Source organism: Chiroxiphia lanceolata, chromosome 1 (assembly GCF_009829145.1).
Source record: "Chiroxiphia lanceolata isolate bChiLan1 chromosome 1, bChiLan1.pri, whole genome shotgun sequence".
NCBI classification, from domain to species: Eukaryota; Metazoa; Chordata; class Aves; order Passeriformes; family Pipridae; genus Chiroxiphia; species Chiroxiphia lanceolata.
The window spans coordinates 92,029,412-92,051,046 of NC_045637.1; the positions used below are offsets into that span (position 1 = coordinate 92,029,412).

General features: G+C 40.0%; 1 protein-coding gene across 4 annotated transcripts in view; it reads right to left on the minus strand.

Moving 5' to 3' along the window:
* Nucleotides 1-21,635, minus strand: part of JARID2 (jumonji and AT-rich interaction domain containing 2) — a 214,933-nt gene that overhangs the window by 40,941 nt on the left and 152,357 nt on the right. For all 4 annotated transcript variants that reach the window (XM_032674683.1, XM_032674662.1, XM_032674673.1 and 1 more), the window contains exons 4-5: nt 18,949-19,118; nt 4,902-5,078 (exon numbers count right to left, since the gene is read on the minus strand). In XM_032674683.1, coding sequence (XP_032530574.1) covers nt 4,902-5,055 — 154 coding nt within the window. In that variant the 5' untranslated portion in view covers nt 5,056-5,078; nt 18,949-19,118. The remainder of the gene's footprint in view (nt 1-4,901; nt 5,079-18,948; nt 19,119-21,635) is intronic.

Sequence of the window (21,635 nt, forward strand, 5' to 3'; positions counted from 1 at the left end):
CACTCAAGAGTCAGGAGCAAAGGCATACTTCAGAAGAAAAGGCCAACACAACATCATATGAAAACATGTGGTACTGCTCTTTCTGCACTTCTCCGGAAGTCCTAATGCAACACAATGCAATTTCTCAGCGGACAACATCACAACAAAATTTCCATAGCTGCATGCTAACAGAAGGCAAACAGGAGAACCATGGCAGATAGGTAACACTGAATTTCTTTTTGACACCATCAATAACACAGTTGAAACCCTACAGTCACAGGAATACATTAGGCCAGTGGGAGCAGAGCTATTGGTATGAGACACCATGCCACTGTTTGCAAAAATTCAATACCAAGTGTCTCGTCTCAGCACAAATTCATTACTCTCACCTAACCATTACGACACAAACAACATCAAAAGGGTCACTCACTAAGCAGCAAGTCCATACAAGAAGTGTCTGTCTGTTACCACGAGTCTCGCACCAGGATAACAATTCAATTTTTTTCTGAGCAACTTCCAGCTCCCCTATTCTTCTCCACAGGTCATACATCTAGCTACTGAAAATCCACAAATCCCCAAATGTGTTGTGCCTGATTTGCATATTTAAATATGTAAATTACTGCAAACCGGGTAATTTTCGTGTTACATATTTTTGCAGAAAAATTAAATGTGAAAAAATGTTTATTGCAACAATTACTGGTTCCATGGTATTTCAACAAAAGGCTGTAAATCATCAAAATAATTGCCTACCCATTAACTATTGTAGCATTCTGCCTGAAATTTTCTCATTCTGCATTTTAGCTGGATGCAAAAAATATTTTTCTTATAAATGTTTACCTCTCCAGGATTTATTTCACTAAAAAATATGTGTAAGCCTAAGCCTCTGTCTTATGTACCCACCCACAAATACCAAATTTAGTTAAAAACAAAACTAAATAAAGAATTGCAACCACAAATTAAAATTTTCTCACAACACACTCAAACAGTAATGTATGTAAAATATATGCCATTTAAGCCCAAAATATACAAACACTGCATTGAACTCTATCTTGAAATAAGAAAAAAGCTATCTACGATCATTTCCTGCATCTTCTTTGTACTACTACACACGTAAGGAAATTACTCTGCTAAATTATCCATTGCAAATTGAGAAGTGAAACATTCTTTTGTGTTTCTAGTGAGTAAGACAGCACTAAAGCAGAGTATAGTATTTCTAGCAATGCCTGCTTACTATGTGCTACTGCCAGATCTTGTTTTGAAATTTGAGCCCCAAGAGGGAAAATAAAAAAGGCCTATACAATTTTCTCCCCTGCTCATTTCAGCCAAAAGTCATGCAGAGAAGTTTTTATCTCACCATGTTCACAAAACACAGCATGAACCAGTAACCATTTCTGACCCATAGGTTTTCTGGCACACTGGAGCTGGTTTGTTCCAGTTAAGGAGACCAGATTTCCCCTCATGCAAAAGTCCGGTTACAAATGACGATGGCTAATTGTGTTTTCCTAGATGTAAATTAGAACTTAATTGTCAGTGTCAGGCATCCAAAGACAAACAGGACTTTCCCAGGTATGCTGGCCCAGAAGCGCCTTCTCTCCACCTTTGAGCGGCTGTGCTGGTGTGAGAAACATCTAATTCTGCAATCATTCCTCTTGAGAGAATTAGCCAACCATTATTAGAGGAACTGTAGTCTCCTGCATGCAATTTCAAAGTTGTCTATGCAACTGTATCTGTGTACACTGCTCCTCCTGAGGCACTTTTCCAATCCACAAGCCCTTTCAAGTAGAGCAATGCCCATCCTCTTTTGCTCTTGTGATGGGACCGGTAACTCAACAATTCCCTAACTGCATCTTCCAGCTCTCTAACACAGCCTGCCTAGAAAAACATTTGGCACCTGCAAATATTTTTCTTCAGGACCCTGAAGAGAAAACCTTCCATTGTGCCACAGAATGAAATCAAACTAGGATTTATTTAGTTGTGAGGAATTCAAAGAATTAATTTTAAAGGAACAGAGATCTAAGCCTACCCTCTTACCTACAACTTGGAATTTCCTCTGAGCAGCAGGGATATGTAATTTAGACTCAGTACCTCCCTGGAAAGATTTGCACATTGTTACATATCCTTTTACACACTCCCATGAATGCAGGGGAAAACACTTCTCCTGCCAAACATTTTACTTTGCTCTTTAACAGCTGGATACGTGTGCAGCAAATCAGAAGTACTATGAAAAGAGGATGAAAAGGCACAGGTAACAATTCAGTGCTTTAAATATATCTATGTAAGCAGTAAGGTTGGAAGGCAACACGTCAGTTGAGCTAATTACATCTTGTGCAGCAAGCTATGCCACGTGTTATTATATGTTCTTCCCATTCATACTTGGGCATTCTCGATTGAGTTAGCTGCCCAAAAGGTGTCTCAACAGGCTTGGTTATAACAAACAGTTTGGTGTGCAACCTTAATAATGCCCTATATTGGGATCAGAAGAGGATATTGACAAATGACTTCGCCCAGAAAAGTTGTTCTGGCCCCCATTTAGTAGAAAGCAATCATTTGACACTGTCTAATAACATTAATCAAGCTCTGGACCTTTGTTGTTGTATGTCATAGCAAATGCTTAGCATTTTCAGGTCCAAAGTGCTTGACTACACATTGTATATTAAAAACAAAAGACTTTAATTCATTAAAAATAGACTCTCACGCTAGATTAAGTTCATTTGCTGCACCCGTCCCTGGTCTGCCTTTGTGTGTGGTCTCATTTAAAACAGACACACATGAACCAGAACCTACTTTATTCACATGAAACAAAAAATACTATTGGCTGTCAACCAACATAACAGACACTGAAAAATGGGAACACCCCTGGGTAAGGAAATTTTAATTAAAAAAAAAAGAGAGAGAAGAAGAAAAAAAGAAATTACAATGATGAAGAAGCAGCAGCTGCCTTCTCTGGGAATTCCTGTTTCGTCACCTTTGTCAAAACATCTCACATTGTCTCCTATGTATTTTATAAAGGTCTTTTGCAGCTCTATTAAAGTAGCAGCTTCATTCACTCTCACTCTGATCTATATTGATAAAGATTATGAAGCCATTAGATGGCTCATTATGTTTGCCTTTACTTACCCCCAATTAAGATTTCAGGTGTCTCTGGTTTTGAGCTAATTTCAAAGTGTCTGCCATCTGGGACATTCTCAAGGAACATGATGAGCTCCTTTTGTAATGATATATCACATTTAAAACTCTAAGGGAGCAGTTCTGTTACATGCAATCTCATTTTCCATATGTAGAGTTTCGTGCCTGTTATTCTGGGGGGCTTATTTAGAAATCAATCCTAAGTGCTAAGTTTTGATCTATGGCTAGTACAGCACTAAAGCTCCTGGTCACAGCTGACAGCTGAAATGCTATTAGACATAACATCTGCACGCAATTCTCCACAAATTGTTCGCAAAAAGTGAGTTTTTGAGCTTGGGTGTGCAATAAAACCAGATTCAGACACAGTCATGAAAAAAAAATTCTGCCGTATGCAACAAAGGCACCCTTTTATAGAAAACTCCCTTTTGAAAAGTGGAGATGAGGATTAGCACAGTGAAGTAATTGGGATCTACTAATCTCTTCTTCAGAGCAGAGTAGCATGAACGAACAAAAAAAAAGCAAGCACAGGTCACAATCATCCCTCAAAAAGTTCACTGTAGAGAGACCTTCCTCTCAGTCCTCCTACTAAAAGGGGAAGAGCTGAAGGGGCGATCACTAGAAAGAAAGATTTTCATGGTAAACTAATACCAAAAAAGGGAACAGAGAGAGCAGGCTACATTTTGAAATTATGTCAAGCAGAGATGGCAAAGAGTTATTATAATACAAGACCTCTTGATGGAGAGAGAACCACAACACACAGGACATTGGCATTACAGTGGAGCATTACAGCAGGCTTAAAATTTTCAGCATGGTTTTTAGGTCTTCCATTCTATACTAGGTGATGTTGCAATACACACAGATCCATTTTTCAAGATATGGCACAAGGACATGACCCAAGGACATGACACACTGTGTAATGAATGCAGCTTTTACTGATTTGCAAAGAAATAACTGATTTGAAAAAGTTTTTTCCATAAAATCTTTCAATCAAGAACATGAATGTAATAACTTTGTGGTTAAGATACTGTGGTCTCAATACTGCATGTGAAAAATTAAGTGTTGCCCATGACATGCATTTTGATATCACTTATGGAGGCTTGTATTTTATTTAGCTTTGATAAAATAAAATTATTTGAAATTAAATGTTAGTCACAAAAAAGCCAGAGAGAGTGACTGGTTGTCTATACATATATGTGGATGTGTGTATAACTCCAGTATATGTCTGTGTATGCATATATCTGTCTATCTAACTATCTCACAGAATCACAGGATTGCTTAGGCTGGAAAAGACCTCTAAGATCCTCGAGTCCAACTGTAAACCTAACACAGCCAAGTTCATCACTAAACCATGTCCCCAAGTGTCATGTCTACATGACTTTTAAATACCTCCAGGGACAGTGACTCAACCACTTCCTTGGGCAGCCTTGACAACCCTTTCAGTGAAGAAATTCTTCCTAATATCCAGTCTAAACCCTGCCTGGCACAACTTGAGGCCATTTCCTCTGGTCCTATCGCTTGTTACATGGAGAAAGAGACCCCCACATTTATATATATGTGTGTGTGTGTGTGTGTGTGTGTGTGTGTGTGTGTGTGTGTATAATTCCAGCCCTGCAGTTATAGTTCTGCCATAGAGTTCAGACTGTCAGAAGAAACAGGTTAAGGCACACAATGCTAACACTACCTCTCACTCCATCACTTTTTCACTCAGATACAGAAGAACAGAGAAGGATTGAGCACATTCAGCTCATGTATGTCTTTACTAGGGGTGTAGGAGAACAGCACTATTTAGGACCTACCTTGCCCATTTGGTACTTGTTTATGCGTTTTTCCTTTCCTAGGGGTTGACTGGCATGATGATGAAGCATTGTTTGTGGCTGTTTTTGTGTCTTCTGTCTCCTCCTCCTCCTCTTCTTCATCCTCATCATCCTGAGAGCTTCCAAAATATACCATGTTGCTGGGCAGGGCTGGAGAACCTGATCATTATAAAGAAATGGCCCATCAGCATCATTACATTCACTTACTGATCTAACCATATTGATCATAACCTACTTTAGTGTCATGCACAGCAAGGGAAGAGAGGGACTCAGAGATGGAAGGTCACACTAGTGCATGACTAACTAGAGGGTTTTTATTTATTAGTTTTTACCAACAGGATACGCATGTGAAAAGCGGGGTTCTCCCCCCCTCAAGCACATTCTATTCATACTTCAGACAATCAAACAGTCTTGCTATAAGCCCTAATTAATAGCTTTGTGTATTCAGGAAAAGGACTAATGCACATGCTTAATTTCAAATGCGTGCTCAAGTGCCTTACTGAAGTCTTAACACACAACTAGAAGCTTACAGCTTTTCCAAACAGAAGAAAAAAGAACAAAAAAAACCAATCTGCACCATGGCAATATTTTTAGGTTATCATTACAATAAAGCATTAGCATTTAAACTTCACAATGCTTTGAAGACCTCTACAGTACTGCACACAATATTTTGCAGCATTCTGCAGTGTGAAACAAAGAGAAAAACCGAGACACTGAGATGCCTATTTGCCTAGCAGATTCCTGGCAAAGGAGAAAAAAGAGCAAAGGGCTCCTGATTCCCTGTGTGCTCCTCTTGAGGATGTTGCTTCTCTTGATTACTTCCCATGATACTCCCATGATTTTTAAATGTACAAATACTGCTGACAACTAACGGACACCTTGTGCCCAATATCATTCTATTGAAAATGAGTCTCTGTCTATCCCCTGGAGGGACACGTGCCCTAGGAGCCTTCTACTTACTCCCAAGGAAAGAATTTTTGGTAAAGAAAGGGAAAAAATAGAGTCAACAGATGTGGATAATGGCAACTCATCGCTTCAGTTAGTTATTTTCCTGTAGCTAAATAAAACAAAAAGACAAAGAGAACTGAGCTACAGACCAACAACACAAGGTAGTGGCTATTTGGCTGGTGCTTCCTTAGGAAGCACTTCTGGCTTCAAGCTCTTCAGAACTGCAATTCTGTGTTTTGTTGGTTTTGAGCTGTTGGTGTTGCCATTGCCAACAACTAACTAAAGCTTTTTTGGAGATTGTGTACTTTCTGCTCCCATCAGCTTTGTACAAAATATATGTAACTATAAAAATTACATTTTAATGAATGGATACCTAAATATGGCACAAAAACTGGGATGGGTTGTTTCTGCGATGAATCATCCTTTCCTAACTATACTGGTTTTGATAGGGATGGAGTTAATTTTCCTCATAGTAGCTGGAATGGGGCTATGTTTTGGATTTGTGCTCTAAACAGGGTTGATAACAATGGGATGTTTTTGCCCATTGCTGAGCAGTGCTTGCACAGCGTCGAGGCATTTTTTGCCCCTATTTTTCATGCTGCTCTGCCAGCAAGCAGCTGGGGTGTGCAAGAATTTGGGAGGGGACACAGCCAGGACATCTGAGCCCAACTGGCCAAACAGATATTCCAGAGCATATGACATCACTCTCAGCAATACAAGCTAGGGAAAGAAGGATGAAGGAGGGGGGGACATTCAGAGTTACAGCGTTTGTCTTTCCAAGCAACCATTAATATGTGATGGAGCTCTACTTTCCTGGGCATGGTTGAACACCTGCCTGCCAATGGTACGTAGCGAATTCCTTGTTGGGCTTTGTTTGCAGCTTTTGCTTTATGTATTAAACTGTTTTTATCTCAACCCATGAGTTTTCTTAGATTGATCCTTCCAACTCTCTCCTCCATCCCACTGAGGGGGAAGTGAATGAGTGGCTCTGTGGGGCTTAACCCCCACCTGTAAAGACCTTTGCTCTTGGCCTCTATAAGAGCCCCTTTGGAACTGTGGCTGCCTTTGGGAAACACAGAGAGAAACTCCTCACCAGCATCCTGTGCTGTGCATGAGTGGTGGCCCTTGGACAGCTACAAGAAACACTACAGCAGCACCGAGGGCATGATGATTCTTCCCCCCAAAACAGTGTACATATTAATCCATCCAACCTAGTCATAAACGTATGGACACATATGGCTATCCTAGGGGGAAAGGCTTTTGCATGCCACAACCTTCATATTTATATAGACTAATGACCAAATTAAGACTGCTGACATATTTCATGGCATGGAAGCTGTAGCAACTTACAGAAACAAAAAATCTTCACATTTGTATGCAAGCCTAGAACTTTTTGGCATGCTCAGAGCAATTAACCATAGCAGGTAAAAGGTGGTGAAAGGCACAGGCACATTAATTCTTCTGCTCAGAGGGGAGTTTTAAGTCTCAATAGCAACTAACTAGAAGACTCTAAAACAGTTACTCTAAGATAGTGCTGCCTAAAAAATAAATTGTTTTTTTCTTCCATCTAGGTACCCTATGTGTAGTATGGATTCAGAAGCTGGACACAAGAGCATCAGTTCTTAGCAGAATCTGAAGTCTGACATCATCAGTGCATTGACAAATGATGGCATAAAAGAAACTCACTGTTAGGAACCCTCAAAATCAGATTCAAACACAGACTGAAATCTCCCTATTATAATTAGAGAAACAGTCAGAAAATTTATCCTTCTGAGACACTAAAATACGAGACTAGATACAGTGTCTGATCTCTAAGCTTCATCTTCCCTACAATCGAAAGCTTTTTTGGCAGTAGCTTTCAACAGCTACCAGCAAAAAAAGCATCATCTGCAATGCAAATGTTGTTATTACAATAGCAATCTTTTTTTTCCTTCCTTTTTATTAAAGCACAGAATAAAATACAGTGCTCTGTCATTCTGCTTAGAAAGGAGGGAAAGTCCTACCAAGTCTGAGAGCAGGCACAAAGTTCACCTAACTCCTGGTATTCAACTGTTGTAATCTCAGTGCATAAATCTTCTGTCAGAATGACATTTTTTAATTCTTTCCCATCAAGAACTATGAACAACAATGGTTAAACTGAATTCCTGGGACAGCTGGGACTGCTTGGGAAGTATATTTCCAGAGAAATTAGACTAGCAACATCCAATAACACAGGAGAGTCCTGCTAACCCTCTTTTTATTGATCTAAGTGCTCTGCAATATGAGACCTTGGAGAAAAGCTGGCGTTCAGTCTGGGTCTCCTCCCCTCCTTCTCATCAGCTTTTCCTACATATTTATTAAACTTGACTTGCCAAACAGAAGGAAAGAAGAAAAGTCTGGACTTGCACATTTTTGTTCTATTTAAGCATTGTTATGGATGGAAGACGCTGAAAGAAATCTAAAAGCTCTGAGTTTTCTTGCTTATATTTTATATTAAAACTATTTTTATCATTATCTTTTATAATATGATTTCAGTTCTGGAACAGCCTCAAATAATTTGTTCACAACTATGCGTTAAACTGGTTAAAACCATTTTCACTTTAAGGCTATGTATCTAAACATGTCCAAAAGGCTGAGAAAACACTGATTTAAAATATTGAAACAGGCTGTTCAAGCTCAAGATACTACAAATTCCCTTTATGAGCAAACTGAAGGGAAGACAAGGCTGTAAGTATACTGTGATTTCATTCAAACTAAAAGAAAGACAATTATGTTTATTAGACAACACCTAACTTGTGAGTGGTTTATGTGCATTGCTGCTTTACACCAAGATAAGAGCTAAGAACCCTCACTCAAAACTCCTCTTATGGAAATAATACTCTGACCTCATGACTGAAGAACTAATGAAACTCATACGAGCAAAGCTGCACTGTAAAGAACGTAAGCTACGTGATCACTCACCTTCTTTATTATTATAATGATTCCTGTCCTAAATATGCGTCATCCTCTCTGAGACCAGACAGGATGTGCATATGATGCCACAGCCTATCTCTACAGGGGACCCCATTTGCTACTCAAAGCTAATATAAACAATACTAAGTACTGTTACTGTAGTCATGAATGGTCAAGACCACTGGAGATGCGAAGAATGTGCGCTCAAGAGCTGGTTTGTTTTTTCCAACTGTATCAGCTGGTCAAATAAAATATATTGCCTTTCCTTGTAAATCTGGCCTATCTTCATCACAAGTTAAGAACATGGTGGTTTTCCTTACAGTTCAGAGTTGTTGCTCTCAGGTTTCTCCATGTATAACAGATATTTATCATGAAAATGATGTACGTTTTACAATGAAAATTATGTATGACGGCCCTCCAAAATGGCATGAGAATAAGGAAAAATGCAGGTTCGCCAGATGCATACATACACACACATGATATTTTAACTTTACAGAACACTATTCTGCATGTTTTTGTCTTTGTCTGGATGCACTCAGCAATAGAAACCCACAGGGCAGCTACGCTGGGTCCTTCTTGCATATATTTGCCAGCCAGGCAGCAAGAGTCAAGTATTATTCCTCCTCTTCTTCTTGCCCTCACTAGCATCAGAGTATGATTCTCAAAGCCTACCGAGGGCAACCTAAAGAGTGACATTAGAATTTAATCAATAACCAACAGCAAAAGAGAAGAGCTGCAGTGCTCCAGATAGAGGGCAACATCTGGGCCTGGGAGGTGGTGCCTGCCAGGTCTCAGTACTCTAGGTATGTAATTCCCCATTTCCTTGCTCTCCATCCCCAAGAAAACAGCAGAAATATATGTGAAAGGGTTATGAGAGCCTGTGGCTGTATTGAATTTTACAAGTCTCCTTCTGTGCTGGGAGCCCCCAAGTTGTGCAGGCAGCTGCTACCACGGGCATTGATTGCAGTGGATGAAGGGGAGAGCAGAGGAGGAGCCCTGCAGCACTTAGGGAAAGCACACGAGCAACCTTCCACATAGAGGAATCCACCCTGCCATGTACCCGATCAGCAGGTGCCTGAAAAGCCTGCTCACTCAGCAAATCTGATGGCAACTAGAAATTATATTTGACTTCTCACCACTTATTTAGAAGACATTTCATACAAGGAACCATCTAGACTGTTAGTAGCCGTGTGGACATTTTTCTTGGCATCAGAAACAGTCTACAGAACATCTACCTCCATCTGGCCTCTTGTTCTTATTCCGGTGCCACCACCTCAACTGTGGCAGTATAATTTTTTTGTGAGGCCATGTGGTGAATTGGATCAGGGAACTGATTCAGATTAAAATCCCAGACTAAGGAAATTAAAGTCCATTAATAAAGCTGTAACTGTAATGTAATGTTACAAGCTCTCAAGAAGAGATTTGGAAAATTTCTATGCACACTTTTTCTTATTGAATGTGTAGCATAATATATCACTTTATGTTATGAAACAAAACATTAAATGCAGTATGTTTCCACTCGTGTAGAAGCTGCACATTTTACATTCTGTCCTGATGATGTCTAGGCACACAATTCCTAAATGCTTTTCTTTTCCCCTCAAGACAGCTGATTTGTTTTGCATCAGTATTTGCACAAAAGCATGTGCCATCAGCAAAGATCTGGATGAGGCACTTGAAAAATGTTGGGAAGGAAGGAGAAGCCATGGCAGAAGCAGTAAGCTGTGAGAAAGAGCATGCAGCAACAGCAGCAGAGCAGAAGAAGGGAGGGGCTAGATGTGCTGGGGCTGCAGAAAGAGGCAAGTGGCGAGAAGTACATTAGCAGATGGACACAAGATGCAGGAGCAATGGGAGAAGGAAGATACTGAAAGAATTACTGACATTCAATAGTAACAAATACAGCAAAGCAGGAAGGACACTCCTGTTAAAGCTGCTCAATACAAGGTATCTGTCTGACAGTGCTGTCGACCTGCTGCCCTCATCTGGACATGTGCCACTCACCCTTTCTTGTTCAACAAGTCTCACAGTAGAGAGCAGAAAAGCTACGCCAAAGCCAGGTAGAAACCTGGAGGGAATTTCCCAGCCCTCTTCCCCTCCTCCCAGTCACTGGGGAAAGGCCAAATTACCAAAGCTGGCCCTCATAGTGTTATTTTGAACAATTTTTTATGGCTTTTTGAACAATTTTTAAACAAAGTTCCATGGCTGACTAAGGGATTGCAAGCCATACAGAAAACCTGGACAGTTGACAGAACCCCAGCTACCCTCTCCTCACTAGAGAGCAGGAATTACTGCTCCTATGATAAGATACCACTGTGTGTGGCAAATATTGAGAAAATCATTAATGGTGAGTTGTCCTTTCTAGAATCACTCATCATGGTTACAGTGAGCTATGAATTATTACAAAAAGGGAGAACACTCAGCTCTTTAAAAAAATTAGATTTTAAGTATGTTTGGCAACTGTTTCCATCAGAATCTACAGTGTCATTATTGAAATTCTCTCTTGAGTATTTTTGTCTTCCCTCCTATTGTGAGACCACACAAAAGAAAACCTAACTATGTAGGAAAAATGATTACCACAACTACACACAAAGTGTGGTGTAATGCATATGAAAGGATGACAAATGTATTTCATGCCCTCCGTTATAATAATTTGATGCTTATACAACAGTAAGTACAAAGTAAAATTCCTTTTTTTTAAGTCATGGTGCTGCTTTTAGCAGTTTTCCTGGGAAGACACTACCCTTTGCATATGAAAAATTAAGGCTTTCTACTACCAGTAGGCAGAACTGATGCTTACACAGCCTGTACACACAGATGCATTGACCTCAGCAGCAAGTGCCTGATTAATAGAATAAACTATACTCTTTTTCAGCCATTTTATTTGACTAATGAGGTTATTAAGGGATTTTTTTATTATTGTTTGATGAATGTGTAGTTTTCCCTCCTAAATTACGATATGTTTTGTTTCTCATTAAATTACATTAACTTTTGTCTTGGACTAGTTAAACACATTAAAAAACCCTCTGAATTTGGATCTGAAGAGTGGAATCAGAAGTATGGAAAGTGCATGTGCTTTGCCAAAAATACTATTTCATTACTCTTCAGAATTAGCTGGCAGTGTTTCTGCAATATTTACTGAAGTACAAACCAAATGTTTTCATCTGGACAGGATTCAAGCCCTGGTATGTTACAACCACAACAAAAATCATCTCAATCCAAGAGTCTTCTCTGTAATTTGGGCTGTGGTTTCTGCAAAATTGGAGGATTCTTCTGCATGAATTATTTACACCAACTCCCCCTCTAGCTCCTCTCTTTTTTTTTCCTCCTAACAATTAAACATAACCCAGATGGGCTTTGGAAAAATCCTAAAACAATTTAAGACATCAGAATGATTTAAGCACAAGGCAGGTCAAGGTATGTGGGACTTAAGCCTGCCCCAATAAACACATGGCATGCCAAGCCCTACAACAAGCCACGTCCAGAGGTTTGGCTTCTCCAACACGCAGCCTCATTTTGCGGCTGTATGCAGGTGGAAAAACCTTGCCTCTCAAATGCTCCTGATGTGCTGGCATCTCAATGCTTAAAATTTAGGGCCTGCTTCTCATTTGTTGTATGTCCTACTTATTACATTTTGGCAGGACAACACCAAGTCCCTGAAGTGCAAACAAATGTCATTTATGCCCACACTTTGTGGTTGTTTTACCAAGCAAGGCTAAAGGAGAACAAACTGCATAAACTCTAAAGGAAAGAGCAATTGTACTTCACTTGTGAGGAACAACCCCAGAGGGAGCTCCCTGGTGCCTGAGCGAGAGGGAGGAAAAGGCCATCCCAAATACAGAAACAAAACAGAGCTCAAACACAGTGATGCCCAAACTCTTCCCTCCCCTGTCATTGCACGAATCACAAGGTGCCTAGTGTTATGGCTAACTTATCAACTAGTGTAGCAACATAAAGCCCATTTTCTTCTTGGTCTGTTCTTCGAAGTAGTAGAGCTAAAACCAAAAAGCCAAAGAAAATTTTTCCTTTTCAAGGGAAATGGAGTAAGGGTGGGGAAATGCGTGAAACTCTGGCAGAAAGAAAAAAAAGGTTCACTTTCCAAACTTAACAAAACACACACCAGACTAATAGAGTACTCAATATTAAAAAAATCAGGAGTGCTTCTCAAATCTACAATTCATATCCAACAATCTCAAGGCCATTTACCTCCACTAACCTGACTAGATTTTACAGTGTACCTCAAAACCAACCCCTTCCACATACACTTCAATCCCCAACTTTACATTTCCCTCCACCATTCCCAAAAAGCTACTGTTTTATATCTAAGAGATTCTGGGCCCCATTCCTAGCACAAAATAAGTCTTTTGGAGAAACACTGAACCTATGGAATATTCACAGGTTACAGAAGGAGGCTCACAGTTTTCTGGTTGGCATGAAGAGCAGGAATTGCCTTTGCCAGAATACTTTACACTGCCTACCTGGGCAGCGAGGTTTTGAACTGCTGCTGCCATTGCCTCACTCAGATTTTATGCCAGTAGTTCATCCATAATCACCATCCCGCTAGGTTGATTTTATACAGACTTAAATATTTATCCTCATTTTACAAAAAACTAAGCAGCTTGCTGAGGGACTCAGAGTGAGTCTGTGGCAAATACAAAGGCTAAACCTCAAGATTAGTCTCCCATTTCAGTCAGTTAACTTCATCCTGTGGCTTTTTGCAGAGGTAGATATTGGAATCATTAACATCAGAAAGGCACTCAAAAACTGGAAGAGCAAGAAAAAATTTTGATTCAGCTGTAGTACTCCACACAGGATACTCTATCTTGCTTCAGCACCTCTTAAATCTCCCAGTGGACACACAGTGCTATGAAGTAACATTTTCATGTGCCTGGAGGTCTGGCCCTCCAGCAGCACTCTATTCCCCTGGGAAGGAACAATGCCGTGGTGGTGGTCACTAGGCTCTCTCTGCGTACTTTACACATCTTGCTCACTGTGAACCTACATAATCACTTCTTCCTGCCAACAGTGATTAAATTACTCTTGTCCTAAACCACCATGAGAGTTACTTACTGGTTCAGAGTAGGATATTCCACAGGTGGCCTAAATGGTTGCACATGAGAAATATCCTATATTCTATACTTTGATATTACTCCTAACTTTAAAAAAGAACTTAAAAATTGTGAGATTACAGTTACAAAATGCAAAGTTATTTTTATTAAATGGTTTGTGCAATTCAGATTTAACACCTCTTTTCAATCCATTCTAAAATTTTAGTTTCAAATACTAAATTATTGAACAGCAAATCAATAAAAACTCTTCTTCCAACAAATTATTGTACATCTGCGTGTTGTAATACTATTTTTGAGTTACAGAAACTAACCCAGACTGCAAAAAAGCTCTTTTTTTTTTGTTTGGACAGCATCAGCATTTCACTGCTTTGCTTCCAGCCTAATCAACTTGTTGTACTATTGAATCTGCTTACTCTGATGTGGTGAGCATGTCTCCACGGTGGCAATGTGCTCCCTGGGAAGGCTGGTGCTTCAAGAACGTGATTGATGCAGTCAGCAGCTCTCAAAGTACAGTGTACCTACTGACACTGAACTAGCAGGCAAACATATCTTCTGCCTTGTTAAAAGATACAGTTGTTTTCTAACATGCCCAAACTCAAGAGCCCGCAAGTTTTGGTTTTGGGGTCTCTCCGGTTGTAAAGGAAAATCTTTGCAGGTATCAACTGACACCTATTCAACCTCTCCTATCAAGACTCCAAGGAGAAGACTGGGATCAAAGCTCCTTGAGCCTACCACCCAAACACAGGTGTTTAAAAGAATAAAATGTCTATTTAAAAGCAAACTGTGAGAGGACTGGAGCACTGGGAGTTAAAAGTTACTGAAGTTCAGACAAACATGCTATAGTGAAATTTTTTATTTTGATTTTGCCCCATTGTAATAAATCATCAGATCATTAACTCAGCACAGTACTCAAATAAAAAGAACAATCACACATTTTGCAGAATAGAAGAACCTGAAAACTCAATTTGTGAGATCTCAATTAAACCATCTTTATTTAGGAATCCCTGAAATTCTCTAGCACGTAAGTCCCAGAGGCTCAGCTTAATTAGAAAATTGATCATGGGAAAACTTCTTAAAATGTAGTCTCCTAATCATAGCCTTCCTGTTATCAACTTTTGCCAAAGATCTATTGCTCCCAGGGAGTTGTTTCTCCTTCCTCCTTTAACCTGTTATTATTTGACTCGCGATATTTTAACCCGTAAATAATTACAGAGAGCAAAGGTAGCTTAAATGCACTGTAACAGAAGCTATTAAGAAAAATATGATCAGAGGCAGAAAATACAGTAAAAGTGAAAGCTGTTGTACAACCACACAGAGATGACACACTTGTATCTACACGCTGCTGAAAGATACTAATTATGCCTCTGGCAAAGGGCATACAGGCTCCTTCAAAGAAGCTATTTAAAGATAAGAACACTGCAGACAAACACTTCAGAGATATCTGTGCTATTCCCTTCCTTCTTCTGGAAATTCTAGGTCACAATTTAATAAAATAAAAAACCCCCACACTTTTTAAAAAGAAGGATTTAAAAATAATAGAAGGCAGGGCAGCCTTGCCAAGTCTGGTCAATTAGATGTATTCCAGGGTGCTCAGGTATCCATCAACTGTTACAGCTTTTTCACTCTGCTCCAATTACCTTTCAAGAAGTAATTAGTACATTGTATTATCGAATCAAGAGTTTAAAAAACAAACTAATTAAAAATATGTCTACAGCCTTAGTATTCTGAATAATGAAACCAAGCTGGTCATCTTGGTTAAATTATTTCCCTTTGAAATTAGGGGGGTAGGTACATAAAAATTATTTGAATCACTAGATTTTCTTACATGTAGCAGGACAGCTAAATGGGACTTCTTCTCCTTAGTATGGGACCTTACACATGTCAAGGGCCTTTCTTCCACACTGTTGCATGATAATATTGCTCCATCACTGATCGAATGCAGCCGCTCCCACTTAAAATAAACCCCACAAGAGCAATGAAGACTGAATTTGTAGTGGTGATGGGATTTTTAAATTTCTCTATTTAAAAATAGAAAATGAAAGTACATGCTGACATGGTGGTATTTGGTCAAAGGCTGGACTTGGCTATCGTGAGGGTCTTTTCTAACTTTAAGGATTCATGATTCTGTGAATCAGTGTAAATTCTGACAAATTTACACTGTGCTTCTGACACTGCTGCTGGGTGTGACGGGACAAGGAGAGAGACATGACCACAGAGCTGCTCTACCACCAGTCTTGGAGAAGACCCCCCTGCTGAAAAAAAAGCTTTCATTGTGAATGCAGTGACTATATCACCCGAACATTTTGAAGGACTAGGACCTAAGATAGTTCTAACTTAATGGGTTTTTTCTTTAAATTAAGCAAATACAGGGATTTACTGTCCTGGATCTTATCACTACTACACTTAAAATTTTTGAAGTGTTGAACTTCAACCCTGTCAGTGAGCTCATATTTCCATGCAATTGCATGTCACATTCCATTGTGAAAGTGCCAGGGCTGGACAGATGCATCTGGACAGAAGTCAAAACAACCACATGTCCCACCATGCAAAGAATTCTGAATCCCTCGACAGTTCAATAAATAATAGCACAGAGGTTCCATATCAAAACAAACCCCTTCCAAAAATATCACAAGTCTTCCCCATGCAGGGTTTAAATAAGCTGCTGTCTCTTCCCTCTCCAAGCTCACTAGGTACCATCAGAAGAACAGCACCAAACTAAGCCTGCCAGTGCCCTGGAAAACCATTTGTGGGACCTTTATGGAGCTGGATGTACCATCTTCCACTTCCTTTTTTTTTCCACAGGGCACATCAAAAGAGAGAACCACCTGGAGCTAAACCTCTCAAGAGGCCAAATGGGCACAACCTCAGACAACCAGGACCTTCTGAAGGACACAGCATTCCAGGCACAGAAGCCAGAACCATGTTAATACCAGTTGGAACAACCCCACTCCTACTTCCTCCAAGCCACAGCACTCTCCTGCTCCTCCACAGAGGAGCATCTATGTAGCAGATGTCCAAGAAGGTTCCCCCATCTCTTTTTAGGCTTTTTACAGGGGTGATGGAGCAATAAGCTTGTGGAGGTGCTGAAACAAAGCCAACAGCTTCCCCTTTCTGCTTTTCTTCAGGCTGTTTAAGCAGACCATGTACATGCCATGTGTGGTACTCAGAGCAGATTTTCTTTTGTGGCTTTTAATATAATAGTAATTGTGATCTTGCTGTCTGAATGCATGTGCTGTCTGAAACATGCGAGTACTCCTGCATACTGAAGAAATTAGGAATGAATTGTAAGTTCTTAATTGACAGTACAAAACATCAATTATGCCACAGATGAATAACAAAGAAGAAAATTACAGGTGCAAGAGCCAAACAGCCATTGATTAAAATAAAAAAAAACAAAAACAAAAACAACAACATGAAGCATTGGAATAGGACAAAAGTACTCGTGCTTCCCATTTGCGTTGTTAAACCAGAATGCTAAGAGACTAGGAAATAAAAATGGAGATAAGTGACACCCCCATACAGGTTTCCTTTCTATAAGTGTAAGTGCCTTCAGAGCTATAAATAACTCATGCTTAGTTAGCAAGCAGTAGAAACAAGTGTGTGAATGCAGCCATGTGTGCTCACACACACACACACACACACAACCCCCATCTGAATCTTCCCACCAACAACTGTGGCAGTTGGCCCAGATCACAGCAGTGACATGCTGCCAACAGAATGATCAACCTCACCACACACTAAATTAGAAATACATTTACACAGATTAAATTTCAGAGGACCGTGATGCCACTTTAAACTCCATTAGATTCTGCTCCTTACAATCCTTTAAAAAACCACAAAAGCTAGCAAATCACCCCCCTCTATCCCCTCCACCAACCCGCTTTACCAGAAGTCTCAACAGAATGGAGGCTCCGTAATAGATGTGACTCAAGATGGATAAATTAGCAACCAGTCCAAAGGTACCACTAGCCTAAAATCTCACAGAAGAGAAGTAAAAAGAAATCAAACTGCACTTCATTAAGGTAAGAAAGCCTCAGCAGGAAGCTATGGGTTGTGTTGATCACTGCTGCTCACAGATGAGACAGAGACCTCAGCACCAGAAAGGGGAAGTCAAACACAAGCTTTGAAAGATTCAACCCACTAGGTAAGACTTTTGCAGACAAACCCTATTTGGAACAAATTCACACCCTTTCAGCAGGTAAGGGGACAAAACAACAGCAAGAGGCATCATTCCAGCACATCAAGGATGGAGCAGTGACTAAAAGGAGGGAGTGCACCTGCCAGAAAACAAACATACCACAAGAGCTAATATGACAACTGGGAAATTAAACTGAAAGATGCTATATTCAGTAGATGACCTGGCACACAGGGCCATGGACAGTACTAACTCAGGTAAGGTCTCCTTCTTTAGCTTAATCCAGACAGTCCGCTGTAGCTCACACTTGGGTCCCCAGGTCTGACATGCAGGCTTGCAGACATGCACCAGCCAGGCTCAAACACCTGTTACTATGAGCTAATTCAGGCATCTCTCTCTACAATTTCAGATGCCTCGTTTGTACTTGGGTTGCAGTGTGGAGGAGCTCACCTGTTTTAATTATCACCACAGGAACAATCTGGCTCCTGAGGCAGTCAAGAACAATGGCAACCCCTCTACCCACATCACATGAAAAGCCTCGTTCAGAGTGAACAACAAAGGACAGTGAGTAGGTAGAGAAGGGGAATTTCCAACCAGATTTCTCCTCTTGCAGGAAGGAACAAGTACTCAGGCAAGTTAAGCAGTCCTTCAGTTTATAGTCAGACAAAACAAGGAGGATGGGGAGGACTTAACAGAGCTAGACAATAATCCATTCAGGATAACAGAGAGCCAAGCATAAAAGAAATTTCTTTTTGCACTGTTACCAGCCTCATTTTACGATCTTTAGAACCATGAACTCAAATGCTCCTGCTGCAGATACAGTCAAATTGCTGAGAGTTGAAATACACGCAGTGTATTCAAGTGTACATTTGTCGAGCTGCTGGTCAGTGTGTGGTGCCACGGCCGGTTCTGTGAATGAGACTGTCCCCCAAGGCTGCTGCGAGACACCTACCTCGAAGACAGAGGAAAGTGAGAAAATCTTCTGTCTTGGGCTTCCTTTTGGAGAGGTCAGAAATCTGAGTGGCAGGAGGGGGTAACAACGGCTCCACTACCTTTATTGGAGTTGTGCTGGGACTGTTTGGCTGGGACTGAGCAAACTTCCTTTGTGCTTGCAGCCTTGGCCTGTGGAAATAAGAGCACATCAAAAGCTTGTTAGGTAGAACTCACAGGATGAGTGAGAACATAAAAATTCACCATTAAAAAAAAAAGAGAGAGAGAGATCTGGATCCATCTCCCACCAATATATCCCTAGCTGAGTCAATTATGAAGACAGTATTTTATTTGTTTTACTCTTTGGTATCTTCTGCTACAATTTGGAAAACCAGAAAGGGAACATCTTGACTGTAAAATCTGTGACTACTGTTTCATATGTTCTGAGTGGTTTTTTGCACATGATACAATTACAGTTTACCATTCACTTATTTGGAAATTAAATCTGTATTTTACACCATGGAAATTTCTTTTTTTTTTGTTAAGTGTTAGGGTTCATTGCTTCCTGTTTTTAATTATTTTACAAACAAGGGTTTATTTTGGCCCCATTAAGGTTTTAGTTTATCCCAATCTGCTCCAATATTATTTCCATGGTAAAAATATATATTAATAGATAAGGTATATATGTTAGCATTCAGTTCTACAAAAACAAATCAAAACCTTTAGGAAAAAGTATTTTTGACAAGGAAAACATCCAGTCAGAGCCATTAGATTTTTGTTTGCTTGGCCACAGCCTAGAAGGACAGTAAGCAAGAAGGTCTGGAGTGGGGTTAAGTAAATTTTTAAGAATGAAAGACATGCATGGAGTGAATTTCTTCAGTCCTGACTGACACCCTCTGATTAGTTTTAGAGCATGCCTGGGTATGGCTGCAGGAAATGAATGGCTGCAGGTGGTTTTGGCACCCAGGCTACAAATCATTTCAAGCCTTTCTGAAGGCTCTGATTAACTGCTAGGTAGCAATGAATGTGATTTTCTTTAATATGTCTAGAATGCAAATTGGTATGAGGGAAAGCAGTTTGGGGCAGGACAGATACCTGGAGGGGGTCTCGCTGGGAACCTGGCTCAGCTCAGCATTTAAGAACATGCTAATTTCTCACTTAAGCAAGTGGGATTCTAATTATAATCTTTATTACAGCTTCAAAAAAGAGAGAAGCTACAGAAAGAACTTAAAACCTTGTTGAGAAAGGATGCAATTTTATGTCATTTTCTTCCCTAATAGCAGAGTATTTACATAATGTCAATCTGAAACATATCAAATAATGCTGAAGGAAAACCCAGGTCTTGTCACTCCACCGCAGGCTTGACTGTTGTGACTTAAGGAAAGCCACAGTTATTGTTCAGTACGGATGAAACACATAATTGTCAAACCTTTTCTTTTTCATGGCTATTAACCTTGAATAGCTGGGTAAGAAGAGGTTTGTTACTGTAGTTTTAAACTTTCGCAATTTTGTGGCTAAAGTAGTAAAAAAAATTGAAAATCCCAGCAGTGTAGGTATGTATATACACACAACCTTTAATGACAACAGAGAAAAAAAGTAACATTCAGCAATTTTCTCCCTGAATTCTGCATAAAATTGTCCACGTTCTCATTATCCAACCCCCACCTCCCAAAACAACAGAACACACCAGCCATTCTTACTGCTTGTTTTCATTTCTTTGATGGCAAAAATAACATACTTTTTATAATTTTTTTTTATCACGGTGCTTATAAATTGTGAACTGGAACTAAAAGACTATTGAACACATATATTTCCTCGTATTCAGGAACAATTATCTTTCCAGAATGAAGGTCTTGTATAGATCTGCTTGTATCTTCTCAAAATTATTCAGACTGCTTTTCAAAGCCCCATTCTTTCACGCAGACTGAGGAGTCCCGTGCAGGATGAATGGGATTTTAATTTCAGTCATATACATTTCTATCACCGAAACTATACATGCAGCCAGAGAAAGACGCTTTGTGTTGTCTTCTGTTCTGCACAAAACATATGCTCTCTCAGCAAGAAACAGACTATAAAGGTTAGCAAGCAACCCTGCTTTCTGCACAGCAACTTTTCCCCATTGGTGTACTTCATGAGCTGGGCTGTTAAAAACATACACCCATACACTCTCTGCATCTCTGTACTTACTCAAATCTCATGTGATTAATGATAAGCAGCAAGGAGGACCACTACCCCAAAAAGTAAAGCTTAAGCCTGTTTCACAGTTCAAAATTAACCCTTTGCAGCAAGAGTCACCCATGCCGTTTTGCAGTATCCCTATTATCAGTCCCCAGAGCACTGAAAATGGATTAGGAAATGACTTGTAAGTTTCACATAGATGTGAAATGAATGAGTGAACTGAAAGTACTTTTGGTCTATCTGTACTTCGAAAGTACACTCTGCTAGTATTCTTCTCTGGTACAAATAAAAGCCTATGGGGCACAGAGCCTGGCTTGGCAGCATCACCAGCTCTTCATTACTCACCCAGCTCTTCACTACCACTACTCTTCGTTACCCATGGGGGCCCTTCATTTCACCAAGGACAGTGAAAATGCCAGGTCCTTCCTCCACACACCTTCAAGCTATGACCATGAACTTTTGCCACTTCCCCCGAGAGGCTACAGAGACTTGTTGCTATAGGGTCAGATGTGTCCGAGATGCTTCTCCTCT